Source organism: Phyllostomus discolor, chromosome 3 (assembly GCF_004126475.2).
Source record: "Phyllostomus discolor isolate MPI-MPIP mPhyDis1 chromosome 3, mPhyDis1.pri.v3, whole genome shotgun sequence".
In the NCBI taxonomy this organism is placed as follows: Eukaryota; Metazoa; Chordata; class Mammalia; order Chiroptera; family Phyllostomidae; genus Phyllostomus; species Phyllostomus discolor.
In genome coordinates, this window is record NC_040905.2 from 101650276 (window position 1) to 101674588 (window position 24313).

The window sequence follows — 24313 nt, forward strand, 5'->3', positions numbered from 1 at the left end:
CAGGGTTAAGTGCTTAGCTTGTCCAGAGCTATGTGACAAGGGCTGGGACAGGCAGGATGCAGAGCAGACTGCTGGCCCGGCATCACCAGCTGCTTGCAGAGTGCAAACCCATGGGGCTGAGACTCAGGTTAATAACAGGAATAATAAGTGGCAGTTCTTCCGAAGCACTGCCTGTATGCCAGGACTATGTTCCAGTGTAATGCGTATCGTTCCATTTCATCATCAGAGCCACCCTATGAGGTGGGTAGGATCTTATCCCCATTTAAAAGAGGGACACAGAGGCAAACTGCGGTAAGAAGGCTTGCTGGAAGGTCAGGGGCAGGACCTGGGGGAGCCTGCATTCAAACCCAGAGAGGCTGGCTCCAGAGTCCCAGCAAACTCTTCTGCAAAGCAGGGGAGGGAGAGCTGCAGGGCACAGCCAAGAGCTGGGCCGCTGAAGAGGGACTCAGGGGGAGGCAACAGGCCATGTATAAAGCCACAGTTGAAACCAATCCGGGTGCCAGGTCCCCTGCAAGGAGGGCTCCCAAGCAAAGGAAAGCTATGAAAGGGAAGCTGAAAGGCTGCAATGGTCAGGTACCCGCTGGGCTTCTGGACGCTAATCCTGTTTACAGCTCCAGCAAGGGGCCTTCATTTGCCTACCAGAGTCCTGAAAGGGATCCAGTGAAAGGTCAAGCAGCATGCGCCAGCATCCCACTGGCAGCCACGCCCCCCGCCCACTGCTGGGCTGAGCAGCAAACTTGCCTCACTCTCTGACTCACCAGAATAAAGCCCAAAAATGGGGGTTGGGGGCAGTCTCCACACCTTACTTCCAGCACCCAGAAAGGCAGGGCATGGCCCTGCCCAGGCAAAAGCCCCAGATCCCAACTGGATCCTCCTCAAGACCAGAATTCAGAATTGAACATTTTTGTAAGAAAAAGGGCAAGAGTTTTCATGCAAAACCAAGACACCTGTCTTAACAGGACTTCCAGTGCCAAGAGGAAGACAGCCACAGCTGCCTATCACAAGCATCTGGGTGTCAGCAAACTGCAGCTTGATCTGACCTGCCCTGGACTCTCACCTGGGCCCTTCCCTACAAAGCACACGCCATCTTTGCATTCTCCAGCCAGCCCCAACCATTGGCTCAGTTCATCTCTAGCCACTTCCTCTCCTTTTATCAGACTCTGGAGCTTCACTAAATCCTCCATCAGGGCCTATGTCCCAGGGACTTGAGAGGGCTCAGGCACGTGCCCAACACAGGAACACGTCTGGGGACACAGCAGTAGGTAGACCTGGCGGCACTCACGCATTTACTGAGCACCACCGCTGGGCACTGAGGACCCAGCAGTGAGCAAAAGGCCTGCCCTCCTGGACACAGCAGCCTGACAAGACAGAGTAAACAAGGTAACTATAGATAGATAGACAGACAGACAGACAGACAGATGTAGCATACAGTGTGTGAGTATGTGTGAGAGAGAGAGGTTGAGAAAGTGAGTTATGATTTTAAAAGGCTCAGAGAAGTGAGAAGGCCTCCCTGGAAAGGTGTACTGGTTGAAGGAAATAAGGGAGAAAGCCACCCAGGGGAAGAATCTTGGGGGAGAGCAGAGGAAACAGCAAGTGCAAAGGTCCTGAGGCAGGAACGTGTCTGGCATTTTGGAGCAAGAATACAGAGGCCAACATGACTCGACAGTAATGGGAGATGAAGTCAGGGAGGAAAGGGGGAGACAGGCAGGGATAGACTGAGACTCACAGGCCACTGTAGGGATTTTGATTTTCACTCAGAGTGACTTGGGGACCATGGACTTGATATGTCACCATCTTATTTATGTTTTCACATAGTGGTTCTCAACCTAAGGCAGTTTCCCCACCACCACCATCACCACTACCACCAACAGGGGACATCTGGCAACATATGGAGACATTTCTGATAACACTACTGAAGTGAGGGGGGGTGGGGTAGAGGCATTTCGCCATTAAAGGCCAGGGATGCTCTAACCACCCACAATGCCCATCAGCCCCACATGTCAGTAGTGCCAAGGCTGGGAAACTCTGTTTTCACAGAATCCCTGCCCTTACCAAGTTTAGGTTCATATTCCCCACAACTAGCCCTGTTTGGGCAGACGGGGGTGTCAGCTCCTCGCCATGTGACACTAGGCAAGCAACTAAGCCTCAGTTTCCATATCTGTAAAGTGGGAGCACTACTGACATGATGCAAACACACGTTTAAATAAGCATGAGCCAGAGCACACAGTAGGTGTTCAATAAATGTCACTGCTATTATTGGGGTTACTTCTAAATCCCTCTCTTGCTATGTTCCTTCCACATTTCCAGCCTCACGAAATGATTCTTTCTTTCATCCAACAAAAATGTTTTGAGCCCGTAATAATGTGGCAGGAACTATGTTGTCCAGGTGTTGTAGGCAGAAGAATCCCAAAGGTATATCCACATCCCCACCCCCAGAATGGGTATGTTACCTGACACGGGGCCAAGTGGACATTGCAGATGTGATTCCATTAAGGTTCTGGAGATGAGAGGTCACCCTGGATTATGCAGGTGGGACCCCTGGACTCAGGGGAGAGAGGGAGGCAGGAGGGCCAGAATCAGAGAAGGAGATGTGCTGACAAAAGCAGAGGCAGACGCAAGGCGGGGCTCCAAGTCCAGAAATGCAGGCTGGAAAAGGCAAGGAAACGGGTGCTCTCCGAGAGCCTCCAGAAGCAACACCAGCATTGCATTTAGGACTTCCGGCCTCCAGACTTTAAGGGAACAAACCTGTTTTGCTTGGGGCCCTAAGTTTGTGATGCTTTGGCGTAGCAGCCACAGGAGTCCACACAGCAGGCCACACAGACAGAGCCAGCAAGAGAGGAGGCCTGGCTGTGCCCTCACCGCACTGATGCTCGTCCATGCCTCAATGCCCACACAGGCCCTGCCTCGTCTCGCCCTGGCCCTGCCCGAGGCACGCTCAGCCGTGCACAGCCCCTGCTCCACACCGGCCCTCTCAGGGCCGCTCACATCCCTGCCTCCCCTGCAGTGGGGCTGCTCAGAAAAAGCTTTTGAAGGATGGGAGAGAGGAACAACAGAAAATACAAATTTGTTTTCAAAGTCCAGAGTGCTGACCATTACACCATGGGACCTGCTAAATTTTACTTTTATAGGCAATACACAACTCAAATTGAAATGTATTTGTGTGGGTACATGAGTATGTATGTGTCACTCTGCCGCCCTCTGGACCATGAGCCCAGTCCCCTCCGCCCAGTGCCACGGACCCCTCCCCACACACAACGCAGCCACATGTGTGAGCTTCTCACATGCCCTTCTGGAATTTGTCACGCAAATAACAACTGTGCGTTCTTAGTTGTCCCTTTCTTCACACAAGAGGTATTATGCCTGCTATATCTGAATGTTTTCACTTAAAAACTGGATCTCGGAGGCTGGCCTTGTCCTCACTTCCTACTTCCATCTGAAAACATCCCCCCTCCTCCGCTAACTGAGGAGAATGTCCTCTATTTACCCAGGTTCTTACTGCCCACCACTAGGTTGCTGCCAATCTTTGCTATCCCCAACAGTGACCCAATGAATGACCTTAGAAATTACTCAAGAAAAAAAAACCCACAGGAAAGTCTATCCTGAAGTGAACAGGGTTTCTCTTAATCAATCGCTCATAAGCCTCACAGGCAGAAAACAATGCAGCCCCAGTTAAGTTTGATAACCTGGAAACACACGGTGAGAATCATAAAAATAATAATGAACGCCGACCCGGTCACCTCTGTGAGAATTCAGTCTTTAAAACACGGCTAACTATCTCCAAAAGAAATGGTGTTGTCCTGAAGGGGTATCTGTACCCCGAGTTCACTGCGGCATTATGCACAAGAGCCAAGCTATGGAGACAAGCCACCATCTGTTGGTGGATGAATGGATAGAGAAAATCTGATACATATGGTGGAATATTATTCAGCCATAAGACAAGGAAATCCTGTCTTTTGCAACCACAGGGATGAACTTTGCGGGCATTACGCTCAGGGACATAGGTCAAAGAAAGACAGAGACCATACGTTCTCACTTATACGTGGAATCTAAAAATGCTGAACGCATGGAAACAGCGCCGAGTGGCGGTGGCTGGGGAAGCGGGGGACTCGGGAAGATGCTGGTCAAAGGGCACAAACTTCCAGCTGTAAGATGAATAATTTCTGGGCATCTAAAGTACAGACGGTGACTACAGTTAACAACACTATTATACATTTGAAAGCTTCTTCGAAAGTAGATCTTAAATGTTCACACCACAAAAAAAAAAAGGTAACCACATGAGGTGATGGACATGTTAACCAACCTTATTGCGGTAATTATTTCACAGGACACACCGGTATCACCTTGGCCAAGTAACTCAGTTGGTTAGAGCGTCGACCCGCTATGCCAAGGTCGCGGATTCAATCTGTGGTCAGGGTACCTACCAGAGCCAACCAACAAACACATAAATAAGTGGAACAAATTGATGTTTCTCTCTCGTGCAAATCAGTAAATTAAAACATATATATTTCTAAAGATATACCTGTGTCAAATCATCACATGGCACACCTTAAACTACACATTGAACACATGGCAGGCACAGTGTTGTCAATTACCTTTCACTAAAGCTGGAAGAAACAAAACATAGTATAAATTCAGGTTCCTGGACCCCATCGTTGTTCATTTCACCCTTTTTTAAATGTGGTTCCTAGAGAATTGAAGTTCCACGTGTGGCTGGTGCTGTGTTTCTACTGAGCAATGCTCATCTCACCACTGAGAGGCAGAAAAATCGTCGGGGAAGTGACAGCACCAGGGTTTGCTGCGGCACCACACGGCCACAGTTCCTGCTAAACGTGAAATCCTGTCACTAGTATGAAATAAGGAAAAAGTGACACACCCCTAGAAGGTAGGTGATCCACTCTATTTGTTCTACACCTGACAAATAGTTATTCACGCCACCTGGGCAACTACCCCAGTCTCCTAACAGGCTGCAGGACTCCCCTCTAGCCCACCCCACACCCAGCCACTGAGAGGATGGCTTCAGACTGCAACCAGGACCCCAGCACACGCTGGCCCAAACTCCTCTCTGTGGCCTCCAGGTCCAGCCCAGGCTCACTCTCAGCCCCTCTTGGCTTCAGGGCCTTTGCACAGTCAGTTCCCGCTGTCAGGAGACCTCCTCCTCCTCATTAACCTGACTTCAACTCAGAAGCATCCTCAGAGAGGCCTGCTACCTCCCCACACCCTTCTCAACATGTCAAATCCCTCAGTTAACCACCTTGTGGGACTCCGTAAGTCTCCTGCAGAGCACTCACCATACTGTCATTAAATATGTCCTCCAGATATTTGTTGGTGTTTTACATATGAGCTTATTCAGTACTTTAGGTGTGCTGCAGAATATGGAACACAGCACACAATACATCATGTATAATGTATGTGCCCAGGACAAACTATTTGACTTGCCATTTGTGCAGGTCAAGGGTCAGCCAGCTCCGGTCCCTGTGCCACACCTGGCCCACTGCCTGCGTTTGTGCAGACTCCAAACTAGGGATGTAAAATGTAAAAAAGATGATTTGCCTTTTGCCAAGGGCAGCCATTTGATGTTGCCCATTGGCCTGCAAAAGTTAAAATATTTACCACCTGGCCCTTCATATAAAAGGTCCGCAAACCCCAGACAGAGGTCCAGTGGGGTGCCGACAATCACACACAGTGCCGACCTGATGGCATTTATCTTCTACATCATTTCCACCGCTTCCCGCCCTCTCCGCATACTGTCAGCCCCACAGGGGCAGTGATGCCCAGGCTCGGCCCCTCCGTGTGTCACTCCGCCCTCGCTGCAGCTCCTAGCACGTGGCAGGCCCCCAGGAAGCACCTGTGGAATCTATGAGCCACCAAAATGAGTCTCAGCAAACTGTAAACCGGGATGCGGCCAACATCTGTGATCACCACGCCAGCACACACCCTGCCAGGTCTTAAAAACATGAAGATGAGTGAATGGGGTGATAAAAATGTTCCAAAATCAGCTGTGGTGATGAATGTATTGTGCAACTCTACCTATTACAAAGCTGCCGAAAGGTACACTCTAAATGGGTGAATCATATGGAATGTGAATTCTATCCCCATAAAACTGTTTTAAAACAAAGATAAGGAAGACCCAGGGCCATTTTGACTACATGCAGTTCTCGCCTTACATATGCTATCTTTAACACCTAACACTCCTCTTCCAAAAAAATTAATAAATACACAAAGACTTCATCGCCTCAGTAAGGGATACATCATCCAGAAGGGACATATGTGCATTTGTTAAAAAGACATCTAAATGCGATGTCTTCCCATTGCTAGGCTGCTGTAACTAGGTCCACGTCCCCTTCACCCCAGGTCTCTTGCCCTCGGCACTACTGACACTTGGGGCCAATAATTCTCTGCTGTGGGGCCACCCTGTGCATGGTAGACGTCTGGCAGCATCCCTGGCCCCCACGCCCTAGATGCCAGTCACATCCTCCCCTCCAGTCACAACAACAAAAATGTCTCTGGATATTGCCAATGTCCCCTGGGAGCACAATCACCCTGGTGGAGACCCACTGCCTTAACATTTATTCATCTGCCCCACTTCTGCCCCCAATGCCAGGGACCCTAAAGACCCACCTACCTGCCTGTCTTCCATTCATTCGACACATTTACTGAGGCCTGTTCTGTGACAAGAGGTGAACCAAAAACCATATTAAATCCACATTAGTGCCCTGCCCTCGAGAAGTTTGGAACCTTGGACAGGGGATAGGGCGGTATATAACTGGCTATAACAAAAGATTTTTAAAAGCATCAGTACCACTGAAGCAATACACATAAATGACAAGAGAAGAGAGAGGGGTTAATTCATAAAGCCAAGGGGAAGAAAACAGTTTCCTCACCCACACAGCAAGGACAATAATCCCTGCTTTTCAGAGTCATCGTGAAGACTGCATCCACACACTGAATTATTTCATCATTGCCCCCACCCTTTGACGTGGGCACTACTGTCCCCTTTTGCAGAGGAAGCAACTAAGGCACAGGGAGATAAAGCACCTTGCCCAAGGTGGCCCAGCCGGTAAGTGACAGAACTAGATAACAATGCAGGCTGCCCGGCTAGCTCACCACTGCAGGTCCTGCCTCCCTGGGAAAGCATGTGTAAAATCACACACATGAAGACCGATCGGTGGAAGTTCGTGTTACTGCTGTTTCCACTGGGCAGCTCAGAGCAGGCATCTTAAAGCAGGTAAAATCTAAGGAAAGGCCATGATTTTCCATGGTGGAGACAGGAGGGAACGCTGTCCTGAGGGGAGCCCACAGCGAGATCCAAGACAGCCGCTGGACAAGGTGAGGGTGCATAATAAGTACATCCAGAAATGGGACAAAATGCCGAGAGAAAACTGGGTGACAATCTGGGCTGGAAGGGCAAGCCAGGCTCCAAACGAGTTAAGCAAAGGAAGATGATGCCTCACTTAGGATTCCCACCAGGAAAGTGCTGCATCACCCACATGCTGAAAAAGCTCCAAGGAATTGTGAAACCCAGAGGGAGGCTCTGGCTCACTTGTCTCACTCCCATCTCTTGAACAGGACCAAGAACAGACAACTGGGAAAGCCACCAGCATGCTCACACGCTCCCCTCAGACACCCTTATCCCTGCCCAGGAGCCACCTAGCTCGCCATCTCCCTATCCCAAAGGGTCTCTACTGCAAAAGTGAAATCTGAGCAATGCGCTCCTCTCCTTGCCAGGCAGCATCACGGTGGAGGTGGACCAGGAGCAGGAGGTGCTGAAGAAGCCATGACTCAGCATTCAAGAGCTTTCACCCTGAAGACCTCACTCCACCTCTTTGACTTCCAGCCACTCAGCTCTCATTGGGCTGTTGACGGTCAATGACAGAGGGAGAAGGGAGCCATTGGTTGCTGCGACTTCTCCCATATGGCTGCTATTATTGATCTTGCCATCATTCTTTGAAAACAACAGTAGCACATAAAGCTACATGACAGAATGCTGAAGCCCCACCCAGGAGATTTTCCTTCTGTCCTGCTCATGAATTAACCAGTCATTCAGCACAGCCTGTCGGAGGACTCCACTCTGGCCCAAACCACAGCCCTCCTTCCCATCACACCACTAATCTGGGAAGCACTCACAATAGCTATTTTAAGAATAATAGGTCACTGCAGTGGCAACTAGGGACAATCCTAGCACAGTAGCAGGACGGTGCCATGCCTGAGAGCCAACACTTGGGATCAAACAGCCGGGAAGCCATCCCAGTTCTGCCACATCAGCTGTGTGACCTAGGGCAAGCTAGACAACCTCGCTAGTCCTCAGTTTCCCAATTTGTAAAATCAGGATCACAGTCCACCAACTTCACAGAGCTGTTTTGAGGATTAAATGGAAAGTGTTTTATACAGAGCCTGGGACCACATGAGTTTAGTTATTAGTATATTACAGTTATTATTAAATCATCCATGACCCTCTCCCCTAGCCTCTGATGCTCTAGATACAATGTCCTCCCCACTGTTCCCCAAACACCCAGTTTTCCCCATCCTGGGACCTCCAACTAGCTGTTCTGGCCCTAGATTGCCCTTGGCCTGGCTACCTCCTTCGCAGCCTTCCTGTGTTGCCTGGAACACCAGCTGGGGGAGAGTCCTCACCTGTCACAAGTTCCCCGTCTCCCCATTATTCACTGGGCCCAAAACCTGTGTATTTCTGTCAGCACCCAGATATTCATGGGGCAGCACAGGGCAGGCGGTTATCAGCCAGACTCTGGAGCCAGAGATCCTCAGTTTGAATCTGGCTCTGCCACTTACTAACTGGGTGACTTCACCATTCTCTGCCTTAGTTTCCCACCCATAAGCTGAGAGTAATCACAGTCCCTACTCCATAGGCTACTGCCAGGTGAAGCCATTAGCACTCACAAAGCGCTTAGAACAGTCCGAGGCACTAAGGAAATGCTCTGGAAGTCTACACCATCAACTATTTCCTTGTTGAGGTCTAAGTGTCTTGTCTCTGTTTCCCTCCTGTATGTAGTCTCCCCAAAGCAGGGCCACATCCTTTTAATTCACCTGCATATAGTAAGTGTTCTTTAAATACTTCTCAACCAGTGGAAGAAGGGGTGAATATATCTATCCAAAGAGCAACCCAGAACCAGGCAAAGAAAAGCCAGGACTCCATGTTCTCACCTTTGACCCAATAACCCTAGTGATGGGCAAAGGTCCAAAGGAAGTAAGGAGCAGGAAAAGGAGCACTGTGCACAGGCTGGGCCATTCACAGGAAAACTGGGAAGCTCCCAGTACACAAGAGCTAACTAAGCAAATGGTTATGGGAGATCCTGTTGAGAATGACCAAACTGTCACAAACCACAGTGGGAGCCACTTCCATTCCTAGAGAGGCCATCAGTAAAGAAGACGGGCACTGGCCGCTTAGGGCTCAGGCTCTCTGACAAGGATTTTTAACCCTCATACGAAAGCAGACTAAGAACTAAATCAAAGACACCACCTCTGAGGAGGACTGCCAAAGAGGAGCTATAATTAAGGGTTGGGGGGATTCCAAATCAAGAGAACAGATGGTGCTTCAGGTTGAAGGGGAAGGGTATGTCTTCCTTTCTCTGGAGAGGTTCAGATACCATCATAGCAAACCCTTAAACAGCACCAGGCGGATCTCAACTTGTCTAATCCCCAAAGCAAACCTATGAGGAGACAGGTACTATCAGCACTCTCCATTTTACAGATGTGAAAACTGAGGGACAGAAGAAAAAGGCTTCCTGACCTGGGCCAAGGAGACTGTGTTACCCAGAGAGTCAGGAGTTAGCCATGACTAGCTCAGAGGCCAGCCTAGAGCTACACTGCAGTCCAGTGCTTTTTCTATCTCAGCCCCTTCCTAGATCCTCAGATTCATGTTGGGCTGCTATGTAACAATAATGATTATGTCAACTGTAATAATAATAGCATGGCAATAGTAATAATAACAGCACATAAAAGACCTAGCACACTAATCATATATTAACTCATTTCATTTTACGAGTCTCTGGGGCACTCCCATTATCCCCATCTTTCACATGAGAAAATGGAGGACCAGAGAGATAAAGTCACTTGTCCAAGGTCACACAGCTAGTGAGAAGCATAACCAGGATCTGAAGGGAGGCTACACTGGTTCCCTCCGCTGCTGTGTTCCTCTAAACATCTTCACAAGTGTGGCCTCCATGAGACAGGAAGACTGTGTTTCACTTGCCATGTGCTGTCCTTAGCAATTAGCATCAAACCTATAATGATCAAATATACAGAAAGGGGAAGAGGAAGACAGGGAGAAACTGGAAGCTATTATATTGCATCGATTCTCAGACCTGTGTTTCTTCCCGTTTTATTACCTTCGATATCAGTGTTTCTCATAATTAATGCATCCTACAGTCTTTACCGGCCAGTTTCATAGCATAACATCTCTGAAATTGAGATGCATGTCATAACTGCCAGACTCTTATATTCCATGAAATGTGGTATGCCCCTGTCAAGAGTCTGGCCTCTTTTCTGATCTAAGTGCAACGTTAAGGGATGGCAAGAGGCTTTTTCCTAAGCTTCCAGACACAGGAAGGAAAAATGAAAGTGCGTCTTAGCCAAGCTAACCCTAGGAAAGAGACAATAAGCTCCCTGGCTCCACCTCCTTACTCCAGCTCCATAACAACTCAATTAACTTTAATGGAAGGACAAGCTTAATTGCCAAGTTACCAGACCAGGCCAGCCTCAGGCAAAACTACCAGTGATCATCTCTACCTGCCAGTGGCCTTCTTATCTCCACAGTCCCTTCCCCAGGCCAGGTTGTTTTTGCCAGGCAGAAAGGAGGCAATAAAATCTCTCCCTCAGAAAGGGACAGCCCTTTCCAAGTGCATGATCACCAAGAGGCCAAGGTTTCTGCCTGGCCCAGAGAGAGATCCTCTCTGTAGCACAGTAATCTTTTCCAAAACACAGACTCGGAGAGAATTTGTCTGGTAAAAGTGTTATTATTTAAACCACTTCAGCTTCAGGGTCCATAAATCCTTTCTCCCCAGCTTCAAAACAGGGAGAGTATTACCAGCACAGGAGAGTGTTTCAACCTCAGCACTACTGACATTTGGGCCCTAGTAATTCTTTGTTATAGGGCGGGGAGGGGCTGCCCTGTGCCTTGCAGATAAGCAGCAGCCCTGGCCTCTATCCCACTAGACGCCAGGAGCACCCGCCCTCCAGTCGTGACAACCAAAAATTTTTCTAGATGTGGACCAACGGGGGCAAAACCACCTGGAGTTGAGAACCATTGTTCTAGGCAGTTCAAGGAACATCGTATTTTTTTTATTTTACTGGTGACATAGTTAATAGCTATGAGGTAAATACACAAACATGACCAACCTTTGACTTCACAGGAATTCTAAAGTGATATGAAACTTCCTTTGGGAAATTTTTATGTGAATTTTCTAAGAGGACTGATGGAAAGTACTATGTAAATGAACAGACGCTTTGGAGGGCGGCGGGCTTACTCAGTCGCCCTTTCCCCACCCCACTCCCTTTCCTCTTGCTGCCTCCCGCTAAAGAAGCATCAAACAAATGCTGGCCTTCCCCGCCTCCCTTCCCACTAGAGGAGGCCAAGCCCAGGGCAAGGACATTCAGGGGATCCTCAGACACTGTGGACCAAATGGGGCCAGGCCACAGGGCTGATGGGTGTAGGGCTCTGCCTGTAAGCACAGCGCATGACACTCAAAGATTCCACCTCCTTATCAAGGGCACCAAAGAGGTTGGGGATGTGCCCCTCTGCCACCACCCCCCACCCCACAAGCCTCTTTTTCCTCTGGTTCCCCCTTTGCACGTAAGTTAAAAAAAAAAACACACAAGATTAGGACCAACTGCCTCCAGAGGGAACAATTATTAGCAAATTAGTTAATCAGGTTCATGTTGACATTTCAAGTAAATATCTGTTCATTACAGATGGGCCATTTCCAACATGGACTAGTAAAGGAAAACGAAAAATAAATGTTTTCATAGGATCCCATTTTCATTTTTAAAAAGTACCATAATTTAGGATATGTGGAGAAAAGAGATTGAAAGTTAAAACACCACCGTGCCAGGAAGAGACTGTCTCTAGAAGAGTGAAATTACAGAGAATTTTCATGTTTTACTCCACACTTTCCTTCTGTTTCATTCTACACTGTAACTGTTATAACATCTAAGAAAAGAACCAGTAAAAGAAGAAAGTCCCTTTAAGTAACTCAATCACTACCATGTTGACAGCAACAGAAAACCTGAGCTGCCCGGGGATGTAAATGTCAGCAGCCCTCACAGCCTCACGATCCACCTGCATTCACATGCCACTGATTTTAACCCTAATCTACAAAGACAATCTGCAGAATGAATTTCATACACACCAGCCCAATTTCAGAGCTGACAGCCAACACCTGGCAATCCTCCCCCAGACCTGGGCACCCCCACTGACACCCTGTAACAACTGGGTGACCAACCCGAATTGTCTCAGGTGGCAGGGACAGATGTCTGAACCACTGGGCTCTGGCTGGGCTCCATTCTGTTCTTGCCTAGGGCTGCAGGGCCCAGGAGGTCACAAGGAGATGATAAAGCAGAAGAGAACCTCCACACCAGAAATCCCCACTCAGTTGTCCTCACTGCCCACCATGGTACCTTGCTGTCTTCCTCCGTAACCACAGTGAGTAACTGCTGAGCTTGGCTAAGCAACCTCCACACCTTGCCTCTTTCTCCCTCACAACTCTGCAGGATGTGCAGCTTGATCACAACCCCCCACCTGACTGATGAGGAAACTGGGGCCCTCAGAGGTTAAGAAAGTGGCCCAAAGTCACAGGCTGGGAAGTGCCAGGACCAATTTTCAAACCCAAGCTCCTGACTCTGGCCTCTTCACCCCAGTCACATGCACCCCTGGCTTTCTTTGGAGCTTTAGCTTCTTCCCAGCCAAGCATCCCCACGCCTTAGCCCCCAGTGCTCATCCCTCCCTACTCTATCCTCTTTAAGAATAATGAGGGTCTGACCCAGGGGTGAGCCCTTTCTCCAACCCCTCCCCCACCAAGTATGCAAGCGGAACTGAAGGTGGGCCGGCCCTGACTCTAGCACGGCGGGGGGGGGGGGGGGGGGGGGGGTGACCCCACAGAGACTGTAATCTATCATACCTTGAGTCTTTGTCCCTCAACCCCGGGGTCAGTGAATTAATGATCTTGAGAAAGAAGCCTTATCAAAGGCTCCTAGATAATCTAACCAAATTGTAACTACCAGGTTACCTTTCCCAGCACCCAGCAGCTCCAACTTTCCCCTGAGCCACTGGTCTCCAGCCTCGCAAGGCTGATGGGAGGGACTGGAGAAGGAAGACACTATGCTCCACACGTATCACCTGTTCTTAGTAACATTAAAAACAGCAACAATAACGTGTACCCTTGGCCCCTGCTAGAATGGCGAAGTGAGCCAGCCCCTTTTTAAAACAAACAAGGTCACCATCGCTAGAGCAAAACCTTTTCAAATGTGCTGAGATACTCCGCCCCTGAGAATATGTTCTAAGGAAACAAATCGACAGGCACTGTCCACATGATGGTATTCATTACAATGTTTTCTTTAAAAATTCTTAAAATGTTTTTAACATTAAAAAACATTTAATGTTCCTTTAAAAAAAGGAGGGAGAAGGATAGAACCTACATGTCAAACCACAGGTAGTAATTATGTAAATTATAGTCCTCCAATACCAGGAACTATCGCTTGGACATTTAAAGGTATAATTTTAAAAGTTCTGTAGGAACATGGGAAAATTTTTACAACTGTAAACAAAAAATGTAGGATAGAAAATGGCAGGCGAGCCCTGGCCAGGTAGCTCAGCTGATTAGAGGGTCATCCCAATATGCCAAGGTTACCAGTCGGAGCCCCCATCAGGGCTCATACAAGAGGCAACCAATGAATGCATAAATAAGTGGAACAGCAAATCGATGCTTTTATTTCTTTTTCTCTCTCTCTCCAACCCCTTCCTTTAAAATCAATAAGTAAAAAATAAAAATACATAAGCAGGCAAGCTATTAGTGCAACCTTGCAAAACTGCACACAAATCTGGACAAGAATTGGACACTGACAGGCCAACAGACCAACAATGGCTTATGAAAAAAATATCTGCAACACACACAACAGACACAAAGGTGTGATTCCTGATACATCAAGAGCTCCTGCAAATCCACAGGAGAAAGGCACGCCATTGTAAAGGTGTCCAAAAAGGACTGAGAAAAACATGCACAGAAAAGAACACCAAAGTCACCAGGGAATACGTTCCAGGATCTCGGCTTCTAACTTTTAAGGGAAATGAAGATGAAAATAATTTCTATTCATCAAATTAACATAATTCGGCCATGTCCACAGTTGGGAAGGATACAGAGAAAATGCAAATTCCCATTCACTGTCACTGGACATGAACTTGCTACAATCTTTCTGGAAAATAATCACCCAATACCTATTAAATATTAAAAATTTATGTAAGTTTGGCCAATGTAAATGATGTTTATTGGAACACTGTTTACAGGAACAAAAAAATGGGAAATGAATGCAAGCAATTGTTATTAACAGAGAAATAGCTGAAATAATTGTAGTAAATCTATAACCTGAAAGATTAAACTACTATAAAGAACTAGTGAGATTCTATGTATTGACATGTATGATACATTAAGTAAAAATGAAGTACAGAGTAATGATAACAGAACCTGTTTTAAACACTTGTGTTTGAAAATATTTTTATGATTATAAAAACTAGAAGAATACCTTGGTTATCAGATAACTCAAGACAGTAACTTGTTAATGACTTCAATATTTGTATACTGTTTGCTTTGGAATTAAAAAACTGATTAAACTGGAAAGTTGGTATAAAAATTAAATCAGAGTTGCATTAGCATGGTGGGGTTATGAGTAAAATTTTTACATGTTATTAAACTGTCTCACTGGTTTCAGAAGACATCTTTAAAATTTGAACCAAACCAAGCACTCTCTGGACATACACACACATATATACACACACGCAAACATATGTATATACATATATATATAAACTTAATTTAAAAACCTGAGACCATTCAAGCATAAATGAGTGAGAAGCCCACACTCTTGTGGGGGCCTAAAATATCCCCCTGGAATATGAGGTTTAACCCTTCTCACTACACAGGGAAGCAAGGAGAGGCTGGTCAATTCCCAGCTTGCTCGATGCTCTCCAATGCCAGGAAAACAACAGGTGCTTCATAAATGCTTGTGGGGCCATTAATGGGAGCATAAACTGTGGCAGCCGCCTGGCAGTCAGCATTATCACATCTCAGTACGCATCTATTCCTGAACCCAGCAATTTCTCGTGGGGGAATGTATTCTGCTGAGTCATTTTCATCTGCCTGCATACATATGCAAGGTGAGTGCCCGGAGACGGTCCAGACAGCACTGTGTACCATGCCAAAGCTCTGGAACTGACCTCAACAATGGCCAAGAGGGGGCTGGGTGAACATATGGCCCAGTCATGTAACAGGAGAATGTGTGGTCTGTAAAGAAGTGTTATGTCTTTCCTTTCGATTTGCTTGGACCTAACGTGGAAAAAATATATAATTGGTTTTTAAGTTAAGAAAGTAAAATACAGAACATTAGTTAGAATATGAACCCGTTTAGGGAGGAAAAAGAGACATGCACACTCTCTGTCCCTCCTTCATACAGATTTGCATATGCTCAACACTTTTCTAGAAGGACACCAGAGAAACTATCATCAATGGCTGCTTCTGGGAACAGAGCGGAGGGAGGGGAAGTACCAAAACTTTTACTTTCCATTTATATTCTTCTAGACTCTTCGCCTTTTTAAACATAATGGCACAATCAAAATTATTACTGTGTAAGGTCTTCCTCATGCAATCAGCCAGATCAATTCAATAGCTAGTTTTAAAAGAAGAGTTTTCTAGTAATCATCTTAAGATGATTTTAAGAGAAAATCATCTTAATCACCTAAGCAATCACCTCATCATCTTAACAGGTCATGAAAAGCCTTTGAACTTGGTCCGACCCTGAAGAGTTTCTGGGAAGGTTCTGAAACCGATGAGACTAATGAAAAAAATATGTGTGTATGTTTGTGTGTATACATACACACACATACATATATATATATACACACATACATATATAAACTTAATTTAATTTAAAAAATCTGAGATTCATTCAAGTATAAATGAATGAGAAGCCCACACTCTTGTGGGGGCCTAAATATTGTTCCATTTCCTCACCAAGCTGGGGTAAGCTTCTTCCTCGGAATTCCCAAGCCCGTTTTATTACAAGCCATTTTATTAGTACTTTATGCATTTTTTGCAGAATGCTCTAGGCAAGATTTTTATGAGATAGGCTCTGCAGTTCCTCTGAATTAAGCTCTGTGATATTCTGGCAATGCCAAGTACCCAAGGCCTTTATACTTGCTGTTGCCTCTATCTGGGACAATGTTCCCCAGGCTTCGCACAGCCAGATTCAGGCCACAGGTCAAAGGTTACCTTCTCTGAAAGGCCTTCCCTGGACATCCCTCTCTCATAGCTTGCACTGGACCCGGGTCCTTCCCAGTGTGTGTCTTGGCAGCACTTAGCACCATCCCAAATCACTGTGGTCTTTCCCAGTGTAAGTTCCATGAGAATATGGACCTCGTCAGTCTTGTTGATGGCTGTATGCCCTGTGTCTAGAACAGTGGCAGCACATAATCGGTGCTCAGTTAATAATACAAGATTGAATAAATGAATGAAAGAGAAATGGCTGTGGGAGGAACAAGAAAATAAATTCGGTGCTTTAAAAGACTATATTCAAGTTCTCCATGCTGGGAAAACTTAGGCACTTGATAAACGACCTCCAAAAAGAAGGGCATCCCCAAGCAAGTAGCTACCTAAGAAGCTGGTAAAGGTAAACTGAGGTTCTCAGAGAGACAACTCACTGAGAGGGAAGGAGAAAGCCCTATCAAACTTCAATTAATATTTGAGGGTAATGGCCACCCTTCCAGGTCATCTAGACCCACTTTCCAGAACTTGGCAACCTCCTCCAGGAGATGAACCCCTCAATTAAATCAAGGAGACACTTAAGAAGGATCTTGACTTCATAATTGTCCACCTACCCTGGGGCAGTTTATAATGAAGGTGCAGAGCTTAAAGCCAGCCTCTAAAGATAGGCATTTTCACCCAGAGACTGAACCACCATACCCCTCAACCAGCATGGGTTAGAGGAGATGGACACAGCCCTCAGCTGTGAAAAGAGGCAAACAGCATGAAAGCAGCTGCATACTCCCTCTCCAGCTAATTGGAGTTTAACCTCCTTACCTTCTCATTAAGCTTCTCCAAGGCAACCCCAATAAGCCAATTACACAAGAATCCAGCAGCTTAAAAATTCTCAGGGAAGTGGAAGGATAAAAACCGAAGTCTGGCCCAAAATTTCTTCTCTAGATTCCTCCACACCAATGGCTGTGTGACCTTGGCATCCAGGGGTCATTTGACAATGTCTGGAGACTTTTTTTTTTGTCACGACAAGGGGAGGTGCTACTGGCATCTAGTCCATCAAGGCCAAGGGTGCTTCTCAACATCCTGCAGTGCTCAGTACAGCCTCCCACAACAGAGAATTATCTGGCCCCAAAGGTCAAGAATGCCACGGCTGAGAAACTATGCTCCACCCCACCCAAAACTGGCTTCCTCAAAGGTCCCCCTCAACCCTCAGCCTTCAAGAAATAAGTACCGGTTCCAACCTCCCCCAGGAAAGACACAGCCCGGTTTCCGTGCCAGGCTGGAGGATGCACTCGCCTCAGCATATTCAAGCCCTTGTCATTATCCACCCCCACATTCTTAGCACTTTTTTCCCCCAAAATGTTCAGGCAAGTATTTTGGGGCTAGAGTTTTACTGACCATTAAGATCTGATAATAAGCCCTGGCTGGCGTAGCTCAGTGGACTGAGCGTGGGCTGCAAACCAAAGTGTCGCAGGTTTGATTCCCAGTCAGGCCACATGCCTGGGTTGCAGGCCACGGCCCCCAGCAACCGCACATTGATGCTTCTTTCTCTTTCTCCCTCCCTTCCCTCTCTAAAAATAAATAAATAAAATCTTTTAAAAAAAAGATCTGATAATAAAAGCTAGACCTTATTCCACCTCAAAAATCTGGCACTAACATACAAATTCGAACTAGAGGCTTGTTTCAAATTCCTCTGACAACATGACTGTGCCAAGGCTAGGATGCCTGTTTCACCGGGCTAGCAGCTCAGGCAGGCCCCAGCCACTCCACCGAAAGGCTGGGATTTGAAGCAGGGGATGCCAACTCAAACACCTGCAGGTGCCAGATGGATTCCAGCAGTAAGAGAAGCAGATCAGATGGGAAGGCACAACAAAGAAAGGCAACAGATGCTGGACCTTAGGACTGAAGCTACAATGAGGAGGTGTACGGATCTCGGCAAAACGAAACAGCCTGGCTGACCACTACACCTACTAAAGCAGACCCCATGCTATCCAATCTTTTGATTTTTCAAGAAAAGTCAGAAATCCAGATTTTTCTGTGAAATTTTACAATCAATCAATATTAGCAATTCCAGTAATTCACAATTAAAAAATAAAGCCAAACCAGCACACTTGGCTACATCTCATCCCCAGCTTGGAACTTGTACCCCAGACACTAAAATTCAAATGTTAATTAAGTCCACTGTGTACAAGGCACTGGGTCCTCAGAAAAGGCAGATGGACAAGACTCAGTCTGACCCTTGCATGATAAAATATAAGCAGTCAAATGTGGAAGCTGGAGGGCTTGGGCTACCTGAGTAGCCATTCGAGACAGGTGAGTAACTGTCATCCTTAGGGATATCTGGAGAAAGGCTTCAAGCTAGCTCAAAAGCCAACCCAGTACTTCATGTCATTCATTCATTCATTCAACAAATGTTTACTAAGCACCTACTGTGTTCCAGAAACTCTTCTAGATACTGGAATTATGGTCATATAAACAAAAAGGCAAAAACTCCTGCCCCTGTAAAGTTGACCTTTTGGTGGGAGTTTACAGAAAGTAAAAAATTAAAATAAAAAAAGTAAAATATTTGGTGTATTAGATGCTAGTAAATAAGTGCTATGGGTGGGCGGTGGGAAAACAGGGACTACTGGGATGGGATGAGCTGACCTGTGAACAAAGAACTGAAGGTGAAAGAGCATTCCAGCCTGGGCATACAGCCAGTGCAGGTGCAGAAGCAGCCTTGGAGCCACAGCTGGACTGAGATAGCAAGTAGCAGGCAATATGGTTAGAGATGGTGGCTCCAAACACTGCCAGGCCTAGTAAGACTTCTGAGCCCGTAGCTTCTACGCTGAAGGAGGTGGGAGCCACTGAAGGGAGTTAAGCAGGAGAACAGGATCCCTCTGGCTGCTGGTTTGGAACTAAATTGTGGGGGTCAAGGAGGGAAGCAGGGAGAGCAGTGAGGAGGTAATGTTCAAATCCAGAAGTGAGCCAATGACTCCAGCCAGAGGTAGTGGGGAAGGCTGCAAGAAAACCTGCTGGGATCAGATGTGGGATGAGAGAGAAAGAGGGGTTCAAGGATGATGCAGACATGGTCTTCTGAAGACAGGGCTGCTGCCATTCACTGAGATTGGCAGAGCTGGGGGAGGAGCGTCGCAAGTTCCATTTGGGACTGCGTAAGTTGAAGATACCCAGGTGGAAATATCAGTTCCTAAAAGCTGAGTTCATAAGTGGAAAGATTTTTCATCCACCAACATGGTTCAAGGCCAGGAAACCCCAAGACTCTCTCACAAATAAAGCTGGTCCAAGTCCTTTGTTAGTTTCTGACAAACAGGCCAGCCATGGCTTCCTTCTGCAAGGCCCAAGGGCAACCCAGGGACCCCGTATTAGGCCTTGTCCTGTCCTGTTCTCTCAAAGGTTCCCCTTTTCTCCTTTCAAAGCCATTTACCTTATTACCTTATCACACTGCCATACTGGGCCTCAGAGTCAACCTGTGTGAAGTGAGGTGAGTGGAGGGAGGCCCCATTAGAGTTCAAGGGTCCTTTTGAGCTCTAATAGTCCACAGGGAAGGGAGGGAGCAAAATAACTGGAAGGAGTGCTGGACAAAGAGGGGAAGAAGGGAGGAAGGCAAAGTGATGAGCCTGAAAACCAATGGTGTACTTGGAGGGTGGGAAAAATTTTTGGCTCTTTATATAGTGTTGTGAGGCCATGGGAGCTATTAAGACAGGGATCAGACTGACTCCAAGGCCAAACCTTACCCTAACAGGGATTTCTAACAGTTTCTAAGATATTCCCCCTTCTCAAGTCCATTGACAGCTAATTCAAATATTCAAGGGTTTCCTGAGTTGGAGGGTATCTCCAAAGCAAACAGCACCAAGATCAAATATTAACTAGAGAATTCTAGTTGGTGTCAACTGCTCACAATTAGTGAGTGCTAACTACATAACAAGCAGCAACATTCTCAGTTCATGTCAAGAATTGGCTTGTCTATTCCTCACATTACCACCATTCACTTGGTACTATTGGGTTGGCCAAAAAATTCAGCTGTTTTTTTCCATAAGATGCCTCTAAGTAATGCTTAGTTGTCTTTAACTTCATTCGAAACAATTTCGTTAGATTATATTGGGACAGCTGTCACATCAGCGTGCATTTTAAAAAAACATCAAAATTGGTGACTTTTTGTGTAGTCATTTTAATAATGAAGACAGAAGAAAATATGCAACATTTTCAGCATATTATGTTTTTATTATTTCAAGAAAAGTAAAAACTGCAACTGAAATGCAAAAAAAAGATTTATGACAGTGTGTAGAGACGGTGCTGTGACTGATTGAACATGTCAGAAATGGTTTGCAAAGTTTCCTGCTGGAGATTTCTCACTGGACGATGCTCCACAATCAGGCAGACCCATTGAAGTTGACAGCGATCAAATCGAGACATTGAGAACAATCAACATTATACTATGCAGGAGAGAGCTGACATACTCAAAATATGCAAACCAATCAAGTTCTTGGTGAAAATGAAAAATGTGTCTTTATTTTACGGAAAAGACTAAATGACCTTTTTGGCCAACCCAGTACGTTATCACTCCCATTTTCTATGAGGGGAAACTGACCCATGGAAGGGGGGAAGCAACTCACCTAAGCTGCAGAGCCAGGTGAGTTGAACCCACGGAATGCAAGCACTCACTCTGAGCCACCACACTACACTGCTTACTGATTTGTTTTATCTACTTTTCTACACTCTTCAATTTTTCTACACTGGCCATGCAACCTATTAATTTAAAAGAATTGTTTCTAATTAATTTGCAAGGAGAAGCCCAGGCCCATCTTCTCAGCCATCATTCAAATATCGGCCAAAGAACAGACCCTCCTACCAGCCCACACCCCACCCCAAACACCCCCAATGATAAAAGCCAGCCAAATAATTGTACTCAGCCACTACTTTTCCCTTTAGATAACGAAGTTCCCCTTCTTTCACCCCAGAGAATTTGCCTGAGTGAAGACAGTATGTCAGTGGAATCCTTACCATGGGCCATTTCCACACTCTGGTTTTTCTGGAAATTTCCTGGGGCTCAGAGGCAGGCACTGGCCCAGGAACAAAGCTCTAATAATAGTGTCACCTGGACTAGTCACCTTGATTTCTAAACACTTGCCCTTGATCAGGGAAGGAACTAGACATGAGTGAATGGGTGACTCAATCCCATCACCACCACCTGAATGAAAAGTGGGCCCAAAGGAAAGACAAGCAACTCAAAACACACAACTTCATCTTTGGAGAGAATAATAATAACAATTGTTTAACTCTGTGCAGGGCACAGGCTGAGCCACTTACATAAATGAACTCATGTACTTTTCTCAACCCTAGGAGGTTGAGGATTTTTTGGCCCCTGCCCCCATTTTACAGATGAGAAAACTGAGGCATGAAGAAGCAAAGGGCCTTGTCCAACAGTGCACAGTTATCTAGCAGCTGGGTGTCCTGTCTCTCCTGGCCTTGAGCATGCTACCCTAGAAAACATAAGCCATCTGCTTTCTGTTACATTTGGTTTCTCCTGCTATCTGGAAGTTCTTATGTCTCAGCTGCCTGCTCTCAAACTCTGGTTCCAGGGCACCCTTAGAAACTGGGGCATCCAGTGTGTCCAGGTATCCAAAGAGAGGAGAGGCACAGGGAAGTCTGTAAGGCCAAAGACTGAGGAAAGATGAAGGTCCTCACAGAAGTGAAGGTCAATCACTTGGCCATTTCTATAGCAAAAAGTCCCTGCAAGGAGGAAAAAACCCAACTGGTTTTCCAGATGCCTTCTTAAACTAAATAAAGGAAGGATACCCCCAAACACACTGGACTTCAGAAAACCTCATTAGCCATCAATCAAATGTACATCCTAATGCAGAATCTAATTACTTTACAGTTGCCCATTCTTCCCCCTATGTCATGCAGAAAAAAAGAAACGAGGAAATACTCCAGAATCTGCAGTAACACTAGACCAGATCTCCATCTGCATCCTTGCAGAAATCATCTTACTGTTGTCCTAACTGGAACAGGGAACAAGGACTCCACAGGTTTTCCTCTCTGCTAGAGTCTCACTTGGCAATGGCCTGCTTTCTAATCACTGCCAGACCCTGAATGCAAAGCTGTCTTCAGCCCTGATTCCATTGGCCTGAAAATGGGAGACTACCAAGGTGTGCTTGGTTGTGCTACAAAATGATACCCCTCCAAAATAAAGCCTTCCCATGGCACCCTCAATGATGACTTTTTCAACACTCCAAATGCATCTTGTAAGAAAAGGACCACAAAACAGGACAAGAAGGTATTTTTGAATGCTAATCACCAGTTCCTAGGAGCCAAGGGTGTTTCTCTCTCCTGATTCCTAAACAAAAGTGGAAAAACTATGATGTCCAGATCTGTGTATTGTGTTCATAAATAATCAAGATGGCCTGACACAGAAATGCCCTCCTGGAACAAAGGAGGAAATCGCATTAGAGGGAAGCTAAAGCCACAGACCCTGGGATTAAACCACAGAAAGCAGACTCCCACGAGCCAGCCAGGCTCAGCAGCAAACATTCAAAAGAAAACTTGCTGGAGTGAAAACAGGCAGAGGTTCCACAGAGAGAACCCTCAAATTACAGGCATGGAAGGGCACACCCAAGGATACCAGAGTCCTGGGCATGTCAGCAGCACCCCAAACCTAGCGGAGGGTCAGGCCAGACATGGAAGGGGTGAGCAGCCCTATCTTCTTTCCTGGCTGTTCTTCAAACTTCCCCCAGTTCTTCCCTTGTTCTCCCAAACACCTCCCAGAGTAATTAAGCTGAAAGTAAAAGATGACAAAAAGGTGTGATCACCTGAGAGTTACATGGATGAAAAACAACTGGGGCAAACCTCAACCAATCGCTGGGAAGCCCCTTTCCACAGCCAGAACCCCTCCCCAGCTCAGCCTTGACAACCGGGCCTTCTTTGTGAAAGGGGGAACCCAACCAACAAAAGGAGATGGGAGAGCTTCAAAGCAGGGAGACAACCCCTTTTACCTCCCTCCGTCTCTGGCGCCCCCGTCATTTTTGATCGGAGAGGGAAACCCAAAGCACGAAGGACCCCTCTTTTCGACCCCGGCCCCCAGGCTCTGGCCCCTCAACTTTACCCCTCAACCCCGGACTTGGGCACATGCAAATCTCCTCCCCTCTTTACCGCACCCTGGCAAGCCTGCTTCCCAGGAACTGAGTCACCCAAGTTTTTTTCATCAGCTGCACTCCCGAAGGGGCCGTCCCCGGGAGAGCCGGGGAACGTGGCGCTCGGGTAGGTAGCCGGTGCCCAGGGGCTGCGGGCCCGCCCGCCCAGGCTGGCGCTTCCCCCGGCGCTGGCCTCCCAGCCTGCCTGACGGCCTCCCTCCCCGGCCCCACGCGGCCCGGGCGGCCGCCGAGCACGTACCCAGAAGGGGTCGGAGCCATCCGCGCTGCAGAAGCCCCGGAGCGCCATACGGCGGGCTCAGACTCCGGCGAGCACCGGCAGGCTTGGGGCGGCTGGGCGGCGGGCGGACAGGCCCGGCTGCTGGCGGCGGCGGCGGCGGCAGTGGCAGTGAGGGCGGGAGGCAACGAAGAGGGGGCCGGGGCCGCAACGCCATCTGATTGGCCGGCAAGTCACGGGGATGCAGCGGAACCGCCCCGCCCAGGCGCCCGGCTCCCCTAGCAGATTCTCGGCTTGCGCCCCGCGCGGAGGTGGGACCCGTGCTCGCCCGTAAGCGCTACGGGCCTGGAGACCGCGTTGGCAGTCCGCCTTATCCCTGATCCCGGCGCCCAATGCCACCCCCATGGGTCCCAGGAGGGTGTTATAACCCTCCAGAAGCTGCCGGGATCTTTGCGTCCAGACCAGTCAACCAG

General features: G+C 47.3%; 1 protein-coding gene across 3 annotated transcripts in view; it reads right to left on the reverse strand.

The window, feature by feature from the left end:
• The window catches only part of ABCC1 (ATP binding cassette subfamily C member 1), a 135568-nt gene extending 111554 nt beyond the window's left edge, over positions 1 to 24014 (reverse strand). For all 3 annotated transcript variants that reach the window (XM_036020890.1, XM_028511155.2, XM_036020888.1), the window contains exon 1: positions 23865 to 24014. In XM_036020890.1, the coding sequence (XP_035876783.1) occupies positions 23865 to 23912 (48 nt within the window). In that variant the 5' untranslated portion in view covers positions 23913 to 24014. The remainder of the gene's footprint in view (positions 1 to 23864) is intronic.
• Positions 24015 to 24313: the final 299 nt, after the last annotated feature.